At 36.9% G+C, this 19785-nt stretch overlaps 1 protein-coding gene across 5 annotated transcripts in view; it reads left to right on the forward strand.

Annotated features, from left to right (window-relative positions):
- LRBA (LPS responsive beige-like anchor protein) overlaps positions 1–19785 on the forward strand; it is a 414612-nt gene that overhangs the window by 75470 nt on the left and 319357 nt on the right. For 4 of the 5 annotated variants that reach the window (XM_063335808.1, XM_063335810.1, XM_063335809.1 and 1 more), the window contains exons 23-30: positions 8704–9735; positions 10842–11017; positions 12293–12446; positions 12849–13029; positions 14310–14437; positions 14810–14917; positions 17529–17700; positions 18323–18761. In XM_063335808.1, the coding sequence (XP_063191878.1) occupies positions 8704–9735; positions 10842–11017; positions 12293–12446; positions 12849–13029; positions 14310–14437; positions 14810–14917; positions 17529–17700; positions 18323–18761 (2390 nt within the window). Of the gene's footprint in view, positions 1–8703; positions 9736–10461; positions 10552–10841; positions 11018–12292; positions 12447–12848; positions 13030–14309; positions 14438–14809; positions 14918–17528; positions 17701–18322; positions 18762–19785 lie in introns of all 5 variants that reach the window. The other variant, XM_063335812.1, reaches the window with a different exon arrangement.

The raw sequence follows: 19785 nt of genomic DNA on the forward strand, positions 1-19785 counted from the left end.
CAGAGGTAGCCAGCCAAGAGGGTCATTGTGCTACTGCAGGTTTTTGGTTTTCAATTGTGTGATGCCCAATGTATCAATGAAGCAAAGCTGGGGGAGACCCAAACTAAGTAGCACCCTTGAAATGCTTAAATATGGTGTTCATTCATATGTTATAAATAGTTATTTATAAAAAATTATTGCTTATCCTAGATAGAAATGATTCTTGGGGGGGTCACCTGTCTTACGGAGAGCAGAAGGAACTTGGAGACTAGAACGTGCAGCCTCCTTTAGAGCTGTGTACCCTCCAAGATGTGTGTTTATAACGCAATCCTTCACCATTTCTAGGTGTGTCCTTGTTACAGCTTCTTTTGTAGTAGGTGTGTGGGAAGACTTTTCCTAATAGGCATCTCTGAGAAGAAAGTATTTTCATTATTCAGGAGGTAAAACAGTCAGGAGGAGGGATCTTGTACCACTGATGGGCTCTTATGCATGCAGCATGTATGGGTAATGGAGAGCTCCTCCATCTCATTATTCACTCAGTTTGATTGAGTGGAATGTCGTGAATAAAGCTGCAGGATGCTAAAATTTTACTAACTCAAACTGGAAAAGAAGTGTGAAATGGGGCATAGGAGTAGAGTGAGCAAGGTAAACTGAGAATTTATGAAGCAGGAAAGAACAGGATCAGTTGGGTAGAAGCCTTAAAGGAAGAGTGTAATAGAGATTTGCTATGGGTTGTGAAGTGCCAGAGGTCTCAAAAAGAAGAAATGGGGGAACATTTGCAGCGGAAAGAACTGATACATAAAGAGGCAAACAGCTATGTGATAGTCTTCCTAAGCAAAGATGACCTGAAAAGAGAATGGGTTCTCATCTGTGTGACTCAGTATAAAAATCATTGGAAGATGGGACCTGTCTCTGCAGCCTCAAGCATTGTTAGTGGCCTCCTTTGCTGTTGCTGCAGAGTTAGAGGCAAACCTTCTCCATACTTGCCACTACCTGTGTTCGGGTGGTGGCTGTGGGGACTGAATTGAGCCTCTGGGCCATGAGCAGAAATGATGTATGTGGAGTCTCCGCTGCAGGGCTGCCAACCACACATGGAGACACTGGAAAAGGACGGCCAAAGAGAGAAGCACACAAGACCTATAGCTGGGTATTATGACAATACAGAGTGGTAAACATTGAGTTTAGTTACAAGGTGTTTTTGTTAATAACTAAATATCAAATGTGCACAAGGCAGAATTTGACAGTCTACTGAACTGTAGGAATGGTGACAGGGATTGAGAGAGGGAGGAAATGTGTACCTTGAGAGGATAATGTGCTCATGTCTTGCAATTTAAACAAATTAAAAGCAATAGTTGCATTAGTGAAAATGAGCAAATACATGTCTGGTATGCTGTTTCAATTTATTATTGTGTGGTGATGTAACAGTAACCTATACCGTGACTTGATTTCAAAATAAAACGCTGCCAACATACATAAAATTATCTCTCAGATAAGCAAAGACTTTTATGAATTATATTGACTAGTACTTGCTTCCTTATTCTAGAAATTATTTCCGTGCATATTTTTTTTTCTCAAGCTGAGGAGAAAAAAGGCAAAAATATTGCCACTTGGATGAAAATGCAGGAACGTGAAAGTGTCTTGGTGGAGTGGTTTTAATTCCCCCCTCGCTTTGTGTGTCAGTGAATGCTCTTTTGGTGGAAGCTTAGACTCCTAGAAATTTCTCATATGTAATGTCCTGCATAATATATGTTAATTTGCTTTTCTTAGCTTTCTTCTGTGAACCACTCAGAAATAACCCAGAGCTTCCTCAGGTCAGTGGGTTACAGACTGTAAGTCAGCGTATGGTGCATACGGTACCTTTGTATCTTTCACTTCACTGGATTGAAAATTAGGTTTGATATCTTCAGATATTGGTGCCTCCTGTCTAAACAGACATGGTTTTGTTTGGAGATTGGTTTCTGCTTTTGAACAGTTAATGTTGCTAGAGGAGAAGTGGAAAAACAGGTCAATAAAGTCCTTGTTAAGATTTAAAAAGTTGTAACGCTTGCTGGAATTATGAAGAGTTTATTGATGGTGTCAGCAGCGCAGGAGCTAGTTTGCACTGAGCAGACTCTATAAGGAAACAGCAGTACTATATAATTGTCTGACCTGTCTGGCAGACATTCCCTTTCTCTCTCTACTCGACAAAATTGCCCACCTGATAATGAAAAAAAAAGGAGAAAATCTTAACGTATAGTTAAAATATTTTCCCTGTGTTCTTTAATACAAATGTCAATCATCTTAACCTTTTTCATTGCTGTATGCTAATTTTTCTCCTTGGCAATTAGTAAATGTTGGATGTCAAATTAAGTTAAAATTGATGGCAGAGGCAAATGTTGCAGTTATTAGCTCACAAGTGTCTTTAACTAGTAGTGCGTAGAGATGCATTCCAAGCATTGCAAACAGCTATGGATTAACCATCAAATGATGGTGAAGATTAATGATTGGCCTTTTAGCTCACTAATTTAGAACAATTTCTAGTAATTAATTTTGTATTATCCGCTTTACAGTTGCAAATGCCTGAAGGAAAATAAAAAACGACTTAAGTACATTTAAGGTTCTTCAAGCTAACACTTGTCTTGTAAATTGTTGCATGCTTGCAGATTCTAATGTTAATCTTTAGTACCCTTATATGCTATCTGTCTACTTGTATTTAGTAATCATAATTTCTAGTTCATTTTGCACTTTCGTTGATACTGCTTTTGTTAACCTTAGGTGTTTTCGTTTGGCTTTGTGAACCGGTGTGCTTCATAAATGCCATGTCACACAACCAAAGTGCGGGGGAAGAATTGCCCAGTGCCTCCATCGTAGTGCCACTATTTCTTGGTTTCCCGTCAAACCAAATTACAAATTAACATAGTGAGCAGAACTGTTTATTCGGGCTTGTTGGAAAGTTGGATTTTACGTAGCAGTATTTCTTAAATTTGGGGTTTTTTTAATATAAATAAGAAAAACCCAAACTCAAAATGTGCAAGTTTGAAAAAAATACTGTTTTAGGTAGTCTGCATTATTTTGTGCATTGCTATTTTAATTGGAATGTTATTTAAAGGACAGTATTTAATACATTAAGTGACATGAATTCTTTCTGATGTTTATGGTGGAAGTAGAAATTGCTATTCTTTTTAAGCGGATTTTGGTTTTTTTTTGTGAGTGATTTTCTTCTGTAGTTCTGTACTATTTAACTTTCTTTACCAGTGTGTCTCTCCTTGCAGTTTCTGGCATTGTTCTTAAATCAACGTAGATTCTCATCAGATTGGGCTTGGATTTATTTACCCATAAGTTTACATTGCCCATCTGTAAAGTTGTCTGTATTGACCTTCTTGCTACTTTTTTTTTTTTCTTCTTCTCTCCCTTCCCCCCACCCCTCCCTACCCCCGTAGCGATTAACAATCCTGAAGAGCACAGTCTGGTTTCCAGAGTGTTGCTCTGTAATGGCTTCCAAATCATTGTCTATTTCTTGTTTCAGGTGAGACTGATCACGAAATTATATTGCATCCCTGTACCATACATTGTATTTTTAACTGTTGACCACAGCTGGGCAAAGATCAACTTGTTGCAGTTAGTTGTGTCTCTAACCTATGCAGTCAGTAGAACTTATACTTGTAACTAACAGTCTTGTTGGAAAAACAAAACTACTCAGTAATTCATAATTCACATGTTAACATTAAAAATTAATACAAATACCTATGGTGCCGATCTGACTTCAAGGCACATGTAGGTTATTAGGAAAAACAAAGCATGCAACAAGAAACTCTTAAGAGAACAAAAGAGAGAAAATAGCATGGGAAGATTTTGAATAATGGATGAATAAGATAAGTATATATTGCTAATAAATACCAGAGAGCTTTGCTGAAACAGTGGCTAGTTGTTAGATAAGATTGTGGTTTGTGATTGTTTGGATTATAAAAAAATAGTGAGTCTTACATCTGGATGAACTTTTCTTCCAGTACTGAAATCTTAAGTGTCTTCAAAATTAAACAAGAAGTTATGCGAAGGAAAGAGTTTGGAGGCAGGGAGACTCCATTGTTGTCAAGGATCTCATAACTTAAGCTATTAAGAATAACTGAAATCTTGTCTAATGAGGCAGTGAAGTTGCTAATGAAGGGCCAGAAAATTTGGAGCTTTCAGTAACACAATATGAAGTACGAACATAATAATCATGTTAGGATCATGGAGACGTGGTGGGATGGTTCCCGTGACTAGAGTGAAGTAACGAAGGGATATCAGCTCTTTAGAAAGTACAGACTGGGAAGATGAGGAGTAGGAGTTGCCCTTTATGCGAGAGAGCAGTTGGAGTGTATGGAGCTGTGCCTGGGGATGGATAAGGAGCTAACTCAGGCTTTCTGGGTTAGGATTAAAAGAGAGGACAGGTACAGGTGAAATTATAGTGGGCGTTTGCTACAGACCAAATGACTGTGAAGAACAAGCAGGTGAAGTCCTCTACAGACAGATAGGAGCAGCCTCATTTTGCAGGCCCTGGCCCTCCTGCGCCTGATAGATGCTGGAGGGTCAACACAGCAGGACAAACAATCCAGGAGGTTCTTGAAGTTCATGGACAGCTTCTTCCTCCTCCAAGTGATAGAAGAGCCAAAAAGGAGAGTTGTTTTTCTGGACCCTCATACTCAGCAACGACAAGGGGCTTGTTGGGAATGTGAAGGTCAAAGGCAGCCTTGGCTGTGGTGACCATGAGGTGGTGGAGTTAAGAATCCGGAGGGGAGGGAGGAAAGTAAAAGCAAGCTTACAGCCCTGGTCTTACGGAGAGTGGATTTTGGCTTGTTTTCAAGCAAGGTTGATTTAATGCTGTTAAGAAGATGATAAAATTGGTCGGTAAGAGAAAATTTGAAGCTGCAATAGACAGCAGTAAATGGGATTGGCTTGATAGCACTCCAGAAAGAAGTCAGTGTTACAGAAAAAGAGTACATCACAGGTTATACAAACCTTGATATAACTAACTGACTATTTCTCCAAAACTAGTCACCAGCGTTGTAGAATGTGTTCGTGGAATGGAAAGTGAGAAGCCATAAAGTAGGTTTCTTTTACTCCTGCATATGAGTTTAATGAGACTTACATGGGAATGATCCATGAAAATTCGGATGTTCATGGTATTAAAGATTTTTTGAAGAGCTGAAAAGGTTTCAGAAGGGGGTCACAGGAAGGATTCTGGTCTGTCAGAATGATACCTCATTCTTTTTAGATTGTCCTGTTACTTCTCCATCTTTTGGTGTTTTAAAATCACTGTTACAGTACGTTAAAGAAAAAACCAAACCTTGAAAACATGGTATTTCTTCCTCATTGAGGTGTTTTTAACAACTCGGAAATGGAGACATAATTAGTGACTAGAAATTGAAGCTAGACTTTCAAAATGAAGGATACTTTTTTTTTTTTTAAGATGGTAGAGTAGATTTGGAACAAATGATCCAGGGGAGATTTCATCTTTTGATTTCTAAAACCAAGGCTGGACAACTTTCTGGATGCTGTCATCCAATTCATGTCACTAGGCTGAATGTGTAGGAAAGGGGGTTAAAATCAAGGGCTGGGCTAGATGATCTGATGTTACTTTCTGGCCTTAACCTTAGTGATTCCTTGTAGTGCAGCTGTAACAGAACCAATTGTGTGCTTTTAGAATGCATTTAAAGTTATATTCCTTGATGCCTGCAATTTACTTCAACCAGGTTGGTAATCTATCAAAGCACTTGTGTAGATAGTGCTGCCAGAACTTAGCGCTTTATATTGCTGTGAAAGCTTGTTGTGTTTTGTAAGGACCAGTGTAAGCATCAAGTGTTGCTGGATGAAACTCCTGCAACACCGTGAACGTGCTCTTTTTGCAAGGTGGATTTAGTGTCTGCCAGCCCTGCAAAACATCTCTATGATTCGTTCCATTAAGATTGAATAGTTGCTGTTATTGAACATGTTCTGTGGGTCGTGTACTACTCTCCATTGCGCTCAAGTTTGAGCACTGAAGAAAATAATGTTCTGTAACGGGTCACTCCAGCCGCTCTCTTGTGATCCTCTTAGTGTCGTCATGCCTATCCCTGTTTATACTGGGGAGAGATGGCAGCAGTGGTAATAGAATTTGACATACATGTCTCCCTTATTTGCCCCTTTCCACAAAAAAAAAAAAGTGTGTGTGGGGGAAAAAAGTACCATTCTCATCTTTATCTCTGTCTTGCTTTGCCTTGGTTTAAGGGAACTAGTGAAATAAGATTTTAAAGCTAGACCCGAGACTTGTTCAACAGTTTTGGAAGCAGTGCATAACCAGAGTAGAACCCAGGTCTCATATTTGGATGTAGCTAAACAACGTTAAAAAAATTAAGCGTACAGTGTAACTAAAGCCTGCAAATACTTCTGAGGAGTCATTTTTCCCATGTATTTTGCAAATTGAATGTTGCAATAACAAGTCTGATACTGAAGACAGAAATGAGTGAAGGTAGCTATGTCACAGGTTTGTTACAGCTATACTTGCGTTGCATAGGTAACGTATACGTATTGTGGGTCAGTCTGCTTTCTGGGAAGTACATATGATAAGTTTTGCTAAAATAAACCAACAGTATTTTTATTTGTTGAACGTCTCTTTAGTACTCGTTGACCTAAAACTTTTTAGTAGTTTTTGAAATGGAGGAAGCAACAGGGAGGGAGAGAAGAGGGAAAACTAGCTGGAGATAAGCTCAAGTTGTCAAGATTTCTTCAGAAAAGTGATGATTTGACAAAAGTAGCAGCTTTGCTTTATCATGTTTTGGAAAACAAATTAAAAGTGCAAGGGAGAGCTTATTATCATAATCTGGTTTGGGTTGCTTTTGACATTCTGACTATGGTACAGTTCAGGAAGGAAGTATTTCTAAAATAATAATGCCCCTCCCATGTTCTGTTCATCAATACCCTGTAATCAAGTATTTTGTAGATCTGTTGTGACAGATGGATGAGCTTCCAGTCACTTGTCATCATTCACACTTTTTTGTTTCTACATAACTGATTTAAAACTAGTACAGGAGAGCTTTTTTTTTTTTTTAAACAGGAGGAGGAAGAGATCCCAGTTGTATTGCTAGAGACTTAAGTTTCAATTAAATCAACTTGAACAAATAACATGCTTCAGGTGAAGTGTTACAATAGTATGCTGCGCCTACAGTACTTAGCTTATATTTGATTGATGAAGAAAATAGTGTGTTAAAAAGCTAATGTTGACAGCACAACCTGTCAAGAATATTGCTTTTTACCTTTGTTTGTTCTTTGCTCCTCTCTGATTTGTTAACTATGATTTCTAATGTCTTTTTAACGTGTCAATTTAGTTTTTGACTTACATGTATTGTCTTAAGTGAAAATATTCCTACTGACTAATTGTCACTTTGAATACCACATACATGGAATTTTTAGATGAGATCCAAATGAGTAAGTTTAGTATGTAAGACAATAAGAAAATGTGCATTCATGTATTTAGTAAAATTTACTGCTCTACTTTGCCTATGGAAAATGTTTATGATAAAGAAAACGGTTAAAAAAAAATACAACCCTCAGCTGCAGCTTATATGTTGGGAAAATTTTGAGAACTAAGCTTACAGATAAATGAACACTTCTGTTATAGAAGATAAATCTAAATCCTAAATAGAAAGGTATGGATAAACTAGATTGAATGACAGTGTAATAAAAACTTCAGTTAGTCTACTGAGATTTTCTTTCAACACGCAGCTATTTATTTGGGCAAATTAGTTTTATCAGTATGTATATAAAGAGGTTTTTTTATCTGGATTTTTTTTAATATAGCTAAAAACAGTAATTTTTTTTTTCCAGTTCATCTGTAGGAAGATCTTTTCACTTTAATCAGATTGTGTAGCTATTCTCACATGCCTTTTAGACCAGGAGAATAGCATTCACTAGAGGAAAAGTCCTCTGCAGAATTTCAGGTATCATCTGGAGGTCCCCAGGATTTTGGCTTCGTTACATGCTTCTCTCCGCTCTGACTTTGTGGGATTGTATTTTTTTTTTATGTGAACTTCTCGTAAGTTTGTTTATTTTTGCAGATTGTTGAGCCATACTCAAGGGACTAAAATGATGTGAAAGCTCAGCTATAATAAGTGCTACTGATGCTTGTCACAGTGGTCCCCCCCCTTACAAAAGATTGTCAGCTGTCTCAAATTTAGTAATTCTCTGGATGTTATGCTGTTGCATTTTTATCTGCATTCTATACAATTATGTGAATTCAAGTAGCACAGATAACTCTAATTATAGGTGACTGTAATTAGCCTAGGAAATAATACGAGTGTTAACTACAAATATTAAACTTTAAACATTTTCACTTCTTTTACTAGAAGTAGTCTTTAAAACTCTGAGTACTTCTAGTAAACGTTTAATTTCCTGTCCTTAGGATCAGTCTGGGATTTTTTGACTCTTTTTTTCTTTCTTTTACTTTTTTTACTGTTACTTTACTTTACTGTTTTTTTTTACTTTACTGTTACTTTACTTTTTTACTTTTTTTCTGTTACTTTTTTTCTTTCTTTTGTCCAGGAATAACAGGTACACTTAAGAAAAACATGCTCTCAGTTGAAGTGATCTCCAACGTGAAATTACTTTTTATCATGAGTGCAGTATTAAATTTGTAATATAACTTTGAGCAATGATTTTGGTGTTTGTTTTTTTCAGAGAAACAGTCGTTAATGTATATTTTTTAATGTACTTTCAACTCTGTTCTTTTAGGTAACTTTTGAAATGCACAAAGAGAGTCTTTCTCAAATGTACAGGGAGTACCAAGGGAAAGGAGGTGAAGGGAGTGGACTGCATTCTTCAACACCAATTAGAACCATCTCTGGAGTTAGCAAAGAAGCTGAAACCAAGGGAAAGCAGCAACGTTTGGAGTTAAAAGAAGATGCCGCTACTCCTTCCTGCATTATCGACGATGGTATGGAGTGCAGTACTGCAAAAAAAGAGACAAATACCTCCTCAGATGGTGACCAACAAACTCATTCAGTATCTAATCATAGGGAGGAGGTAGAGGGGGAAGACGGTGAGACTACACAGGATTTAAAAGCGGTGTCTTGTGTGGAATTTTCTCCAGAACCAGAAGCAATAAAGCCAAGTGTTTCAGAAATTAGTACTGGAATAGCTGAAGCAATTGAAGATTCTCTGAGCAAAGCTGACGAGCTTGTGGAAGAAACAGTAGCTGTCACTGCTGCTTCTTTAGCTATGCAAACTACTTTGGAAGGAGAAACTCCTGAAAGTCCAGAAAGACTGGAAAAATCAACAGTAGACGTGGAAGATGAAGATGATTTTGTTGATTTGAAAGAGGAAAGTAGTATGCCTTTACCTTCAGAAGAGTTTTCAGAAACAAACAAGGAAGGTAGCTCTAATGAAAGCGAAGCGACAAAGCAGGAAAGAGCAATAGAGAAGCAACCTGAATCTGCGCTTTTAAAATCCGAAGATACTGAAGGTGTGGAGGGGAAAAAACAAGAACTGTCATCTTTACCAGAAACAGTGAGTTCTGCAGTTCAAGAAGGAGCGACTCCGCTGGATTCAGAAGGGAAAAAGAAGCTGGAGGAAGAAAAGATTCTTTTTAGTGAAACCAAAACAGCTGAAGAAAATACAAATGCCCGTGTGTCAGAGCCTGCAGGAGCCTCTGACAAAAGGATTGCCAAACTTGATGTTTCTAGTGTGGCATCAGATACAGAAAAACTGGAACTGAAAGCTAACACATGTCTAGAAGCACCTCTGCCCCCAAGATCCGTACCTGAGGTAAATTCTACCTGTCCTTCATCTGTCTAGCTTAAAAATAAAAGGAAGTTCTTATTTTATGAGGTTTTTGAAAAAGTGTGCCCCTACACATTTTGGGGATTTTAATGTGTGTGGATTTTTTGAGTTATATAAAGACCACTTTCACTCCTTCATTAAAATGGCCATAATTCTTACTAATTTGTGTACTGAGAAGTCTCTAAGATTTTGTTCTTTGTACATCCACCTATAGATGCTGATTGAGACTGAGTATTTGGCTAGATGGACACTTCATCTGTGTTGGTGCTTCTTAAGTTTGAAGAATTGACAGAAACGTTTATATATTCTAAGAGGATTTTATATAGAATTTCTTCTGCTTCTTTACTCGGCCTCCCTTTTACTCTTTTCAATCTTGTCTTTTATAATTATTGAGAAGTGAGCACTGTTTGTGCAGAAAAAAAATAACACTAAGTTTCTTTTGTATCCTGATGGAACTTGTGAAAATACTTTTTTCCACTAGCTACTCTGCAGGAGGTACGAGATACATATGTATATTTGAAACTAAAATTTGATGGGATCGTCACTCCATCGCATCAGCCTACCTTTTTTTTTTTTTTTCTTTTATGTGCAAGTGTAATTTAAAACTGGGCTTCTGTTGCGTGCTGCAGTGCTCCACCCCTCTAGTCTCTAGTTTCTAACTCAGCTTTTCATGGTTAAATGGTCACGTGTCTGAGTACTTCCCTTCTGCAGAGATACCTGCTAATGGATACTCTTCATTCTGCACCATTCTTCCTTAAAGGAGGAAAACCACTGTCTACAGCGACATATACTCCCCCCGTGGTAAGGTTGGGCTGCTGCTTGTGTATGCCTAGACTGACAGGTGTGATAGTGCAGCTGTAGACTAGTTTGTAGGTCTGGTATATCCAGTAAATAGCATTTGTGTAATAGTTTTAGCTTTATTTGTAACCATGTACACAGTCTGAACTTGTTGAATATCTAAAATCTCAAGTCCATTAAATCTATTTCAGTGTGTGCCATGAAAACCAATAACCAGAGTATGGTTTGTTGTTTTGTTTTTGGTTTTTTTTTTTGTTTTGTTTTTCTTTTCTGTTTGCAAACTGTGTATTCAGACCTCAAGGCAGCAAGATTCATCAGGACAAGAGCTAGCTGCTACGTCAGATGGGCAGCGAAGAGACTCTAGGTCAACTGTGTTCCGTATTCCTGAGTTTAAGTGGTCACTGATGCATCAGCGCTTGCTCACAGACTTACTCTTTTCCATAGAAACAGATATACAGATGTGGAGAAGGTAAATTTCTGTGCTTTATATGTAATGATCTAGACTGGCGTTTCAAGTGTAATTAACTTGAGACTTTGTTGAAACTGCGTAAGAGTTGCTCTTTGACTTTGAATTTTGCACATCTGGTATTTCACTCATTCAGTACCTTCCTTATGTTGTGACCTATTCCCAAATATACTCAGATTATTTTTTTTAAGACTTTTTACAGACATAAATGTGTATTGGTTGAGGGACACCACATATATTTTGACTGAAATCCTGGCTATATTTAAGTCAATGGCAGTCTTGCTGTTGATTTTTGTTGGACCGTGATTTTCAAGTTCCCGTGTATGTAAGGCCCTGCATCTTTTATTAGTATCTAAATATGGAATAAAATACTAATAAATCTATCCCAAATAGTATTTATTACTTCTGCTTTTACACGCACTTTGTTGTTGCTTTGATATGGTTCTGTGAACAAAGGTGTTCTATGCATTTAAAAATTAATTTATAACAGGGATCTGGAATGTAACCATCAAGATGAATTTAGTAAGAAAAGGAAACTTTGAAAACAGTCGTAATCCTGCATTTTAATGTTAAGATTTAATAACTTAAATAAGAGTGGTGTCTATTATTAACTTGCAGTAGTGAATGTCAAATTTAAATTGAACTATATAGCTGTACTGACCTGATAAAAAGGAATGTAAGGATGAAGAAATAGAATATTTAAGTGATTAAAACAATTTGAACTGAGGTTAATTTTTGTCTGACAATAATTTTTAGGATGTGATTAAACCAAGCTCTCAGGACATCATGAGATATAGCTAAAATACATTTTTAGTTTAGGTCCTGTTTTGAAAATCTATTTCCGTGTTTAACAGGATTTAAGATTTTGTATTTTGTTGATTTATAGTTTCTTGGAGAAGCCCTTAGTATTTGTTTTATTTTTCCAAAGATTTAAGTTCAAATCTAGTTCATGCTTCCAGCAATCTTTATTGTAGTACCTGATACAGTGACTTTTGCCCATAGCAAGTAATCATAGACCCAGCCTATAATGTACCTTGATACAAATTATGATTAACACACATCTTGATGCTTTTAGCAAGGTATGATCTGGAGAGGTTTAAGAATAGAAAGGAATGGTTGTTTTAGATTTAGATTGGGGTACACCAGTTGACCCTTATGGTCATGTGATATTTGCTGCCCCACTGGCAACTGTATGGTTGTATTTTTATGAAAGCATAAAGATGCTAAAATACCAGAAAAATAAAGCTGTATTCTGAGTGTTGGGTTTTTTTTGGACAGCCATTCTACAAAAACTGTGATGGACTTTGTGAACAGCAGTGACAATGTCATATTTGTGCACAACACAATTCACCTCATCTCTCAAGTGATGGACAACATGATCATGGCTTGTGGTGGTATATTGCCATTGCTTTCTGCTGCCACATCCGCTACTGTAAGAAACTTCATTTTTATTTGGAAATTTATCTCTTATGAGAGGATTTTTTTTTTAATGTAGTGTATTAACTATTATATCTGTCCTTTCGAGAAACAGGAATGCATGTGGGATATTTCCACAAGCATCTCATTCCTCCCTTTGCTGCCTTCATGCTTTCCCTAAGATAAATTGGGTGCCTGCCCTCTTTGCCGGAAGACATAAAAAGAAGTTGCCTAGCTTCATTGTCCCATAGCGGTCTGGAATGGGATTAAATCCCAATACTAATGATTGTTCCTAGAATATGACTAATTACTACTTTTGAATGTTACTGACTTCCAGCATACATTTTTCTTCATGTAAGTTGTAGGAATATCACCTTTGTGAAAAAGTAAATGTTGCTTTCATTTTTTCTCTGTGTAGCATGAATTGGAGAATATTGAGCCAACTCAAGGACTTTCAGTAGAAGCATCTTTAACATTTCTCCAGAGATTAATCAACCTTGTGGATGTGCTAATTTTTGCAAGTTCTCTTGGTTTCACTGAAATTGAGTCTGAGAAAAATATGTCGTCTGGAGGAATTCTGCGACAATGTCTTCGTTTGGGTAAGCAAATAAAACTACTTAATGAACATAGGAGCTTGCTGTTACTAACTAGTTGGCAATTGTTAGCTTCTTTTTTTCCGTCTTTTTTTTGTTAAATCAAGATTAATTTTAGTTAAAGAAGCACTGGGATCTCTTACTATTTTACTCTTCTATTCTGCAATGCATATACATGGGGTTCTTTTCCTCTTTGTAAAGTTTAAATAAAACAAATTATTAAGTTTGGTAGCCTGACTGTTGAGGATGCATGTTTTCATTTTATCCACAAAGATAGTTCTTTTGCCAAAGTTCCCTAAATAGTCAAGGCTCAGAGTATAGCAGCTTTAATAAAAAGAAATCTTGTACTATATATAAAAACATGAACCTTTACAATATGTAGAAAAGAGGTTTAAATCTTGAGGTTAGTAGATGAAGGTATGGTGAAAACTGGAGGTGTACATTTCTAAAGAGTAGGATTCAAATCGGGCAGTAGTTGTATCCAGTATTATAGTGTGTTTGCATCAAACTGGATTGAAAGAAAGTGGTCATTACCTAAGAGAGTAATGACTAGTCTGGAAATGAGAACATACAAGATCCTAACTGGGTTCAGTTTAATGTAGGAGGAGAGTATTCATGCTAGTTGCATGCTGTAAGACTTTTTGTAATGAAAAGTTTAATTTGCATGAGAGCCAGAGCAGCTCAGAGCCTCAAGAGTAACTAGCCTTCCTCTCCCTTTCTAGGCAATTAAAACTTTGTGCAGGTAGAACAAGATTTATGGGATGCAAACAGGTATAGAGGTGGGGTAGTTCTTTTTTCCTTTGAAAATAATATTAGAAGATGAAACAGGTACAATTGTGAAGCTACAAAAAGAAATCGTGTAACTGCAGAACATTTAGTCCAAGAGTAACAGAACATTGTGAAGCAAACATTGTCATCTGTTTCACTGCTGTATCACTTGTCTTCCTTCCTTCCCAGTCTGTGAAATTTAGCTGTCTTCACCCTCCCTGCCCCATGGTTGTACTCATGGTAGAGTTTCAATGAGGGATGCTGACTTACTCACTTTGAAGTATCCATTAGATACAGCATACTTGTTCTAATAGTTTAGTATTAATTATTAGTTATAAATTATTAAAGAATTTTGAGCATTGTTTTGCGACGGTTTAAAATGTATGGAAGCAAAATATCATTTTACTGTTGTGCTTAAACTTTTTAGTTTAAGTGATAAACGGAAATGTATATTTCTGTAAGGGATATAAACAATACTGTTTCCCAGAGTAATTCTTAACATTTCTTTTCCCTTCAAGTATGTGCGGTAGCAGTAAGGAATTGCTTGGAGTGTCAGCAGCATGCACAGATGAAGCCTATTGGAGAGACTGGGAAGAATCAAAAAGCAGTGCAGGGCTTTATAGGAACAGCAAAGTCTGCAGCAAAGGCAAGTATAAGTCCACATTCAGGAAAACAAAAGTCAATAATTATTACTGTGTACAGAGGGATAAGTTTTTAAATTTATACCTGCACCACAGATACTTTAATAGAGCTGAAGGGCATGAACACTGGAAATCCTGAAATAGTTTTTGTAAGATGTGAATTTAACACTTACATATTTAACCTTTCACAGAGAAATAAATCTGTCACAAGAATTTGCCAAATCTTTTTTTCCTTTTAAAGATGAAATGCACGTCTGATCTTTGTGCTCTGGTTATGACAATATGATGTACAGTGGGTGATTTTGCACACTTAATGATTCTTGGTAGAATGCTTTAAAATACAGAATCTGAAACAAGTGTTTTTTTTTTTTTAATAGAGTCCAGTGGACGTTGTGACTGGTGGCATTTCTCCAATACGAGACCATGACAGACTTCTGCAGGATATGGATATTAATCGACTTCGAGCAGTAGTGTTCAGAGATATAGTAAGTTACAAATAATAGCGTTTTCCATGTAGCTAGATTTCTGCATATATGTGTTTGCTGAATACTTGCTATGTGTTACGCAGTTTGGCTAAACGGAATTTACAAAAACAGAATGCTATTCAACGTAATTGGGAACACATAGCACTCTGCAGCTGTTGTAGTGTTTGGGATTGGAAAGAGGGAGAGGTGAAAATTGCTGCCTGCTGATCAGGCTCTTTGGTGTGTTCCTAAGAGCCGATTCTTTTGTAGTTCTGCCTATTGTATGTTAAATATGTTGTGTTTAGTAGAAACATATACTTTCACATGTGTACATAGACAAACTGTTTATGTGTACTATATATCATAAAGATGTTTATGTGTACTTTTTGAAAAATGAGTATCTTTCTAACTAATTAGAAATTAGAGGTCGTCTCTAATTCCTTTACTTGCCCTCAGAGGAACCAATTTGTGTGCATGTGCTGTAAATATGCATGTGTTTTTTAGTCTCGAGTTGACTAAAAATATCTTTGCCCTATGTCAGCAACTTTATAGCTGATATTGAGGAAATTGAGATTGATTGCTTAAAAAAAACCACATCTGTAAGCAAATACAGCAGCTATAATGGCTATGAGTCATTGGTGGCCACAAGCTTGGACACAATAACTTATTTTACAATAATTGGACTATTTAGCAAGTATAATGATTTACACAGTGACTTCTTTTGTTCTATCCAGAATAGCGAAGGATCTTTGTTTTTTATCTTTACAGTAATTATTGATTCAAACAAGCTTCTTTCAACCCCTGCTTCAGTATCAGTGTGCAAAAGAGTAACAGGAAGTGAATCTTCCATGCTGGTGGCAATTAAATATTCCTAATGATGCAATCTTCAAAATCAAACACACTTTGCGTATTAATTTTTCTTTTTTTTTTTTTTTTAAAAAAAGCAATATGCACACACAACCTCTGCTTTTTTTTGCATATCTAATCCACCGGGTTTTCTGTTTTGCAAATAAGTGTAAAACGATGCAATAACTCTGCTTTTTGGCTACTGTGTTGAGTTGTGGGGAAAAAGTAGACTTTAAAAGATCTATTTTGGAATAGTTTTAATCTAAGGTGCATCTAAATATTTTATGTTTGATTTGCACGCAATTTCTTACATCGTGTTCAGCACGTAGAATTGTGCTTGGCATGATTTGAACTTGTGTAGGAGGAACTCAGGTGGCTTCCACTTAACTACTGGTAGTAGTACTTTCAGTAGTATCTGGACTTTATTTCAAGGAGTTCTACAAACATAGCAGAAAAGATAAGGGAAGGGGTAGTGCTAATTCAGTGGATCGCAACTTTATTAATTACAGTTGGAAACCGTCTTGCAAAAACTCATCTAGCAAGGAAATTCTTTATAATCCATTATAGGATTATATAATCCATATAAACCATTATAATCCATATAATCCATTATAAACCATTGCAGGAGACTTCCATCAGTCTCTTGCAGGAGACTTCAATCAATCTGAGCTTGCCTGATGCTTACCTGTTATTAGCTTACTGTTTCTGTCTTGTTCTGTGAAAGTTAACGTTTCTTCAGCATAAGAGATAGGATCCACCTATGTTGTCTAGTTCTTAATAGAGAACTTCTCATAAACTTCTCCCAGTACAGCTTAATAAAGAATTCTTCATGGAATGTGGGGCTTCAGTAGGCAGTACAATCATGATAAAATAAGCTTTATAGTTTAACTTACTTTCTTGAACTGCTCGGAGGGAAAAATTGAATGCTACCTGAGCCCTCATGTAAACAAGGAGGGAGGGGAACCCAAACACCCTTTCTCTTACTGATTGATCAGTGAGGATCCAAATAGTCAGTTCTCTTGTGCTCCTAAAGTGTACAAAGATTTTTATTCCTTCAACAGCCAAAAGACACGGGCCTAGGCTAAATCATAATGTCTAGTCAGATCTGGGACATGGCTCTTTCCTCTGTTTCACTATGAGTGACTGAGTACTCTGGGGAGGTACCTGGCATAAGTTCACATTAAGATTTCTGTTTGAGATTTTCTTAAAATCTCTTCATAAAGTTACAGCTGTAATGCAAATGCGTATTTATCAATTCCTGTTGAAGTTGTACATAGTACGCTACATCCATCTGGACAATCCGATGATGAAATAAAACGTTAACACTGGTTCTGGAATTTGTTCCACTTCCTTCATTAATATGTAATGGTTTATAAATGCTTTTACAGTGTCGTTGAATACGCTTGCCTGGTTGTACTTCACAGCCAGTGCCGTTAATATCTTGGCACATTTGAGGAAATGTAATAGAGGAAACACATGTAAATAAATAAAGGGGACCTACTCCCTGCACTAATTCGAAGCATGTAGTCAAAACACACAACCTTAGTTCAAAGTTGTCATATTTATAAATGAAAAATGAAAGGATTAGTGCCACTTGAATACAATTGCTGTATTCCCTAGCTTTATAGGTGAGTCAAACTGTGACTAGAGAATATTGTTCTTCCATTGTTGACATATCAGCTTACTTTCGGTCTGTTTATGGTAGCGCTGGGCATACTTTACAGAAAAATAAACTTGCTGCTGAAATTGTAATGGAAAAATCTGTGTGTGTGTCCTTTTTTTACAGGAGGATAGTAAACAGGCTCAGTTTTTGGCTTTGGCTGTTGTATATTTTATTTCTGTGCTCATGGTTTCGAAATACAGAGATATACTGGAACCCCAGAATGAAAGACGACCACCAAACCATAGCCAGTCATTCAAGGAATCGGAGAACGAAAATAATGAAACTTCTGCTACAGGTGAACTGTTAATTATTTGGCCAAATGAAATAATGTGGCTTATGCATCTTAAAATTCTGTAGAAGTCCATGTGAGATTGTATAGAAATATGCTTATTGTAACCACTTAAATAAACAACATTATGGTGTGCAATTTGCCTCAGTATTTCTGTGTGTATCTTTTTCTGATCTGAGAAGATCCTAATCTATAGGTTGATTTTGCTGTAGAGAGGTGGTTAATCTCACTGAAGTAGCTAAGTAGTCACAAATGGTTGTTACAGAAACATTACTATTTTGTGTAAGATTAAGTATGCATTTTTGTTTCCACTACAAGAATTCTTTCTCCTATTCTTCTCTAGGGCAGTCAGTTAATTTTCATTCTTTGACTTTTAAGTCAATTTCTTCTATTTCTTTGTCTCAATTTTTGGATGTTACAACTTTTCAGGCTTCTCAGAAATTTTTCTGTTCTATGTTTTCTTTTAAATATTTATAGATAATATTAAATCTCCAAGTAGGCAAGAGGAAATATTTATACCTGTGTTATTTCACTTGTCACCTATTGGTGTTACTTCTTTAGCAGCAATGTGGTGAATGCAATTCTGGTAATGAACTTAAAATGTGTTTTCTGTTTTTGATATGAACAGATGTGGAAAACCCATCTGCTGCTCTCACTGCTTCAGCCACCACTGAAGATTCAGAAAGTACAGCCTCTGTACGAAGAAGGGATTCTGGTCTTGGGGAGGAACCAGCCTCAGGGCGAATAAACAGTTCTGGTAGTGTTGCTGATGCAGGACCTCTGAATGTCAGTGCAGGTCCAGATGCAATCAGTGAAGTACTATGCACGCTCTCATTAGAAGTAAATAAGTCTCAGGAGGGCAGAAGTGAGACAGGAACTGAAGACAGCAAGCCTGCAACTTCTGTGCCAGCTGCAAAAAATGTCAATGTAAAGGACATCCTGAGAAGCTTGGTAAGCACACCAGCTGATGGGACTGCAGTGGATGCTGCTCTTCTGCCACCAACCTTCCTTGGAGTCCTTGGCGATGGAGCTGCCGAGCAGCCTGTACAGTTCCATTCCTTTGACAGGTAATGTAACTTCTAAAATATGTAGGCTATTTCACTTTACTTAAGATATCTGTAAGGAACAGAAAAATTCACATTTCAGTTCACCAGATCTCATGTATAGTGTCATCTAGTAGTTAATATTATCAATACGCTGTGATGTACAAACAGAACCTTTGACGACTGACATCACGTAGGTTCATCATGAAGGTACGCTCTGCAATTCGTGGGATGCTACGTTATGCTAAAAAAGACTGTGAAAATGAAAAGTTCCTGGGATGCTACGTTATGCTAAAAAAGACTGTGGAAATGAAAAGTAACTCGTGATTGGGTTGTACGTGAAAGTCTTGAAGCCAGCACCTCTTTTATAAGAGTTAACTCTTCTGTCTCTGTACGTGCTACAGCTCTGAAGCAATATGGTAAGAGGGACAAGAAGTTGCCTAGAAATGACTGCAAGAGTAAAAGAAAAGATTAAGGGTGTAAGATGTTCTTTTGTTGTTCCTGTTCTCCTATTCCGAACTGCAGCACTTGTTGAGTGCTGCCGTACTGTGCATATTTAGTCGGTTTTAAAGGACTCGGGAAATAAGGTGGACATTAAATACCTTGATTTAATGATGTGTAGATTAGCTTGTGTGTTGATCACAAAGCTGTATCTAGTTTCTGTTACCGTGGGCCTGCAAAAGAATACTGGTTTAATAATAGTTACAAGTGGTTCTGAAACAATGGAGCAATCATTTAGGTGTCCTTCTACTTATAGAATACTCCCTTATTCATTTACGAAAATGCATCTGTGCTCCGCCTTCTGGCGATAAAGGCCTGCTTTAAATCTTTCAGGCTTCATTCAGTAGATACATCCCTAAGCGGTTAGATTTCCTTTGTAGTTATAATGGCTTTTAAAATTTTGTTTCATTTAAATAAATATCTGCCTTTCTTAATATTCAAATGCCGCAATGGATTTAAAATGGGGCATTTCTGCTTTTTTCCTCTTTCTTTTCCTTTTAGATTGAAGTCCCTCTTTCCTGATGGAGGTCCCCTACATCTCAGTCTC

This window comes from Chroicocephalus ridibundus, chromosome 5 (genome assembly GCF_963924245.1).
Source record: "Chroicocephalus ridibundus chromosome 5, bChrRid1.1, whole genome shotgun sequence".
Classification (NCBI taxonomy): domain Eukaryota; kingdom Metazoa; phylum Chordata; class Aves; order Charadriiformes; family Laridae; genus Chroicocephalus; species Chroicocephalus ridibundus.